This window comes from Periophthalmus magnuspinnatus, chromosome 7 (assembly GCF_009829125.3).
Source record: "Periophthalmus magnuspinnatus isolate fPerMag1 chromosome 7, fPerMag1.2.pri, whole genome shotgun sequence".
NCBI classification, from domain to species: Eukaryota; Metazoa; Chordata; class Actinopteri; order Gobiiformes; family Gobiidae; genus Periophthalmus; species Periophthalmus magnuspinnatus.
Window position 1 is genome coordinate 24523088 of NC_047132.1, and position 6000 is coordinate 24529087.

A 6000-nucleotide genomic window follows, 5' to 3' on the forward strand; every position below is an offset into this window, starting at 1 on the left:
GCTCCTGTATATAAAAGACAATTTTAATCAAACATAATTAATGTAATGTGTATAATCTTGTAATGTACTGTAACAAAAAAAATAACTTATCTTCAAAATTATTATTGAAAATATGACCAAAATGGACATCAAGGAAGATAATCTCTGTATAAATAATGAAAGAAATGGCAATACGACACTCCTGATAACACTGATAACACATCTACATGCACACTTTTTTGTTTATGGAAAACTGAAAAAATAGAGATAGGGCTAGTTTACGATTATAAATTATTTAACTTGAAGTTTATTATGAGGAATTTGGTGAATTTTGAGCCCTAAAAGGTTAGGTTGAAAGGCTGACATGCAGTTTTGTTTTAAAGATAATGTTTATTATTATACTTCTAATGTATTGTTGATAGAAGGATTCAAAATATAATAATTATTAAACTCTGACCTGCATGTTAAATCAGCTAAAAAATAAAATTTTCTAAATAATTATTGAAAAAATGCACTTAATTAGTGTTAATGGTACAGCCACAGTTCGTTAATAATTGGCATGATTAAAAAAATTTAATTGCCTCCTTTTTCTCTCATCCCTAACTTCTGAAAATTAGTCTTCATTTGGAAACAACAGCTTCCAATTCTTCACGTACAGATAAAATACTCTGATGAGAAGAGTACCATAAACATTTATGTATCTTTTTTTTTTTTTTTACTAATGCCAAAACAACAGGCAGATGTTAAAACATTGGAATATGATAAGTCTGGAGAGGAATAGTCCCTCACAGGTCACATGACATAGGCATAGAAATTGCACTGGACTTTCGTTTCCTGTTCAGTCAGAACACTGCACCAAGAGCAAAGAGGATTTCCAGTGTCTTCTAATAACTTTCATCTGCACCTGAGGCTATGGTAGGTGTGCATTTTCTGAATAGAAATGGTCTAAAATCTTTGTTGTCCTTATATCATTACAAAATAATTTAAGAGACTTCCTATCCAGAAGGTGTGGTTTGAGCTTTCTACCTTCCTTCATATGATTTGTCTATGGGACATTGTACAAAATAATAATATTAATATAAATAGTATTTATTCTCTTCTCATGTGCCTTTTGCATCCAAAATATTACAGTCAAATGTGTGTCTTTAACTGTTTTTCAGTGTCTTGTGTGCTTGTCTTAAGTGTGTACAGTGTTGGTGTGAAGTTCTTTTATAAGACAAGTTGACTTAAAACAGTTCTCAGTAAGCAGGTTGGACTTTATGATGGAGGAATCTTGACTGACTGGTATACAGTGAGAGAAACAAGGAGCAGTGCAAGCCAACACTAATGGATATCAAATATGTCTCTGTGTCTCTGTGTCTCTGTGTCGGCACTTCCTGAAGTCCATGTGGTTTTGGTGACATTCAATATCAAGTTGTTGTCCCTGCATCAACTCACTGCCCCCTCCCTGTGGGCCAGGCTATTAGCATCATATGTTACTGTGACATTAGCTGTTATTAAAACTCTTTTCTTTTTTCAGGCTATATTAACATCAGTTTTGTTGCTGGGACATCTCCCAATGATTTGGACTATAAACATGACCTTCTTCCCATGTGACGCTAATGCCAAAGGCAATGAAGTATACTGCTCTGATAGACCACTCAACCGTGTCCCCTTAATTCACTCAAAAATGGTATCACTGCTGGATTTGAGTAATACTAAAATAAGATATCTGCAGAAACGTTATTTTCAAGGCATCCCAAACCTTCAGACTTTAAAACTAAATTGTATACCCAATTGTCAAGTGCTGAAGCCATACAAATTGGAAATTGACAAAGATACTTTTACAACTCTTCAAAAGCTTCAAAACCTCTATCTATTTGGAAATGGCCTCTCATCTCTCCCCTGGTTACCCAAAAACCTAAAGGTTTTAGATATACGGAGTAACAGCATATTTCGTATTGACAGCTTGAAAACCCCCAATCTTGAGGTTCTGTACCTTTCAAAGAATTGCTTTTATGCCAACAAATGTAATCAGTCTCTCTACATAGGCGAGGATGTTTTTAAAAATCTACCCAAGTTAAAAAGCCTGTATTTAGGGTATAATAATCTGACCACTGTTCCCAAAGGATTGCCCTTGTCCCTTGAATATCTGGATCTAAAAGAGAACACAATCACAGAAATACCTGATTATGCATTCTCCAATTTGACCAAACTGACTCATCTGAGTTTGGAGTGGAATTGCCAGCGCTGTGACCATGCAGTAAGACCATGCTTTCCTTGTCCAAATGATACTGCTTTGCATTTATACTCAAACTCATTATTTTGTGAAAACAGTTCCATTGTCACTCTAAGCTTGAGAGGGAACTCGCTAAAAACATTTCCAGAAGGCTTTTTTACATCTTTAAAAAAACTGAAACGGTTGGATTTGTCGGACAATTTTCTTGCCCCGGTGATTCAAAATGGTACTTTCTTTACAGAGCTGAAAGGCTTACAATATATAAGCCTTGTCTATAACTATGAGCCTAAAACAACATACAATGAACTCATCCTTTCACCACATTTTGCTGAAATGTCAAACCTACACACTCTACGTCTTACTGGTTATTTTTTCCAAAAGCTGTCAGATGACAGCTATAAAGTTCTATCAAAACTTCACAATCTAACATTTTTAGATCTTTCTATGAACTTCATTAACAGCTGTAATTTTACAGCTCTCAGCATATTACCATCAATAACAATCATTGACATTTCCCAAAACATGTTTAAAGGTGTTGGACTGTGCAATGAGCCTCATGCATATTCACACTCTGAGCAACCCTTTTCACAAATAGAACAAAAAGTCCCCACTGTTGAATACAGCTCTCAAGACAATTTAGTTATGCCAAATATAAAGTCAGACAATATGTTTTTAACTATAGCAGACTTTAAAAGAGCTATCTGCTACGATAAACTGACATTTAACTTATCTGCAAATGATATTCTCCTTCTGCACCAAGATGTGTTTAAAGGGATGGAGAATGCTGTTTGCATTGACCTTTCCTTTAACTACATGAGTCAACCATTAAAAAATGCTTCATTTTTCACAAACATGACAAATTTGGCTTATCTTGATTTGTCTTACAATAGATTGGATCTTTATTACAATGAGTCTTTCAGTGAAATCAAAAACACCCTAAAGGTTTTGGACCTTAGTAATAATAATTTCCATTTTATCTTGAAGGGTTTGGGTCACAATTTTGATTTTCTTATTAATCTGACAAAATTATCAGTTTTGAGTTTAGCAAACAATGATATTGGGATGCGCATAAGCAAGAGGCTTATCAGTAGCTCTTTAAATTACTTATATTTCAATGGCAATCACTTGGGTGTTATGTGGGAACCAGAAAACTATAACTACCACCATTTTTTTCAAAATTTGACAAATCTAACTCACCTTGACATTTCTGATAATCGCCTAATAGAGATTATACCAGAAGTTTGGTGTAATTTCCCAACAAGCCTAAGATTTCTTAAAATCAGCAAGAATGAACTGACCACTTTTCCTTGGCAAAACCTCTCCGCATTACTACATTTGGAATACTTGGACCTTAGTCACAATCGAATTCACCAATTGCCACAAACAGTAAAGTTTGGAGCCAATTTTTCCACTTTGGACCTCAGCTACAATGGGATTGCTTCTATTCCTGATCTCTTCTTTTCAAACATTAAATCATTACAATTTTTATATCTCAATAATAATCAGATAAAGGAGTTTCATCAGGAATTATTCCCAGTCCCTTTAAAAAATGGTAGCACTCTACGTAATCTCAGTCTTCATTACAACCCCTTTAGGTGTGACTGCGACACGGCTTGGTTTGCAGACGTTTTGAGTAAAACTCCAATAACGATCCCTCATCTCACCACCCTCGTGCAATGTGGATTTCCAGAGTCACAACAGGGGAAAAGCATTCTCCAGTTGGCTGGACAGAGTTCCTGTCAGGACATATATGGCTGTCTGGCTTTCCTTGTGTGCACCTTCTTGTGTGTGATGTTGACAGCTTTTCCCCTGCTGAATCATCTCTACAGCTGGGACTTGTGGTACAGCATCCAGGTGCTTTGGGCTAGACACAGGGGTTATTCTCAGTTAGCAGGAAGTGATTCCAAACACCATTATGATGCGTTTGTGCTGTTTGACACTAAAAACCCAGCTGTGAGAGACTGGGTTTACAATGAGCTAATCTGTCATTTGGAAAACACGGAGCACCGAAGATTTTGCCTCTGTTTGGAAGAGAGGGACTGGATCCCTGGATTGTCCTGTATTGAGAATCTACACAATGCGGTCTACAAAAGTGTGAAGACCGTGTTTGTCTTGTCCTGTGGTGGAGACACATCTAATGGGGTGATGCGCCAGGCCTTCTTCATGGTTCAACAGAGACTTTTGGATGAAAAGGTGAGAATTTTGTGTTATCTATGTTGCATGTAATATATACATGCAATGATATATATATGTAAAATTATATATATATATGTATATGTATATATATATGTATGTATATGTATATATATATGTATGTATATATATATATATATATATATATATATATATATATGTATATATATATGTATATATATATGTATATATATATGTATGTATATATATATGTATGTATATATATATATATATATGTATATATATATGTATGTATATATATATATATATATATATATATATATATGTATGTATATATATATGTATGTATATATATATGTATGTATATATATATATATATATATGTATGTATATATATATATATATATATGTATGTATATATATATGTATGTATATATATATGTATGTATATATATATGTATGTATATGTATATATATGTATATGTATGTATATATATATATGTATGTATATATATATGTATATGTATATATATGTATATGTATATATATGTATGTATATATATATATATATATATATATATATATAAATTATTGCATGTATATATTACAATGCAACACAATAATGTGCTATTGTGTCCTTCACAGGTAGACTCAGCTGTACTTGTGCTGTTGGACGACAAGTTTCCAAAAATCAAGTATCTGGAGCTGAGAAGACGACTGTGCAGAAGATCTGTTCTGTCCTGGCCCAAAAATCCAAAGGCTCAACCTTTGTTCTGGAATCATATGAGGACAGCATTGTCTTTAGACAACCTCAAGTTTTATGACAAAAAAATGAGCCAAAGTTTTGTGTAACAATATCTACTGCACACTAAATCACAGGTTATGGTTGCTCTCAGTTATTTATCGCTAAAATGTGCTCATTTTAACAGTAGAGCACAGGACTCTATTAAATGTGTACCGTAAATGAATCTTAAGTGAAACACGTAACTACTGTTTTTATCAGATGACTCACAGCTGTGGTTAAAAAACCATGTCTGTGTGACTTGGGCAACTTCCCTCCTCTTTACCATGTGACAAACGGTTTTACATCATGTTTTCTGCTTTATTGTACGTTTTTGTAGCGTTATATCACACTAAAACATGCCAGTAAAAGGTCTTTGATAAACAGGGAAAATAACATTGCATCGTGACATTTTCTGTCGTTTCTATGCATTTAGAATCCAGGCTACGAGAAAAGACAGTAATAATAATAAATAAATAATAATAATACAACAGTAAAACCAGAACTGGTTGGTTCATGCATATCTGAGCCTCACCTAAACTCTGTGGTGGAAGTACTCAGTTTGGTAAAAGCAAAGACACTGGAGAAAAAACCCCCAAAACAAATAAAAGTAAAAGTATCACATGAAAAAAAAAAAAAAATAAATCTACTTAACTAGGCCAAAAGTATTACAGTACCCCTTTAAAAATGTACTTGAGTTAAAAGTATTTCACGCAGATTTTGAGGTTTTATAAGACTTCAAATATATTGATTTTGAGAGCTGTTTTTCTTTGTATATTTTTCTTTGCAAACTACGAACGTCTTCAAAATAAACCCCTCAAACTTTTCAGCAGGTTTCAAGCTGTAGTCAAAATAGTTTTACTTTTTA

At 33.6% G+C, this 6000-nt stretch overlaps 1 protein-coding gene across 1 annotated transcript; it reads left to right on the plus strand.

Moving 5' to 3' along the window:
* The first annotated feature begins 829 nt into the window (after positions 1 to 829).
* Positions 830 to 5570, plus strand: tlr9 (toll-like receptor 9). Its single transcript, XM_033969013.2, has 3 exons — positions 830 to 894; positions 1499 to 4390; positions 4997 to 5570. Exons 1-3 carry the CDS (start codon positions 892 to 894, stop codon positions 5201 to 5203), a joined length of 3102 nt encoding a protein of 1033 aa, XP_033824904.1. The 5' UTR covers positions 830 to 891; the 3' UTR covers positions 5204 to 5570.
* The last annotated feature ends 430 nt before the right edge of the window (positions 5571 to 6000 follow it).

Excerpts from the sequence above, each read along its gene's own strand:
- tlr9 (XM_033969013.2), top strand. Across the intron at positions 4,391-4,996 it reads AGAGACTTTTGGATGAAAAG|GTAGACTCAGCTGTACTTGT; the intron begins GTGAGAATTTTG and ends TGTCCTTCACAG.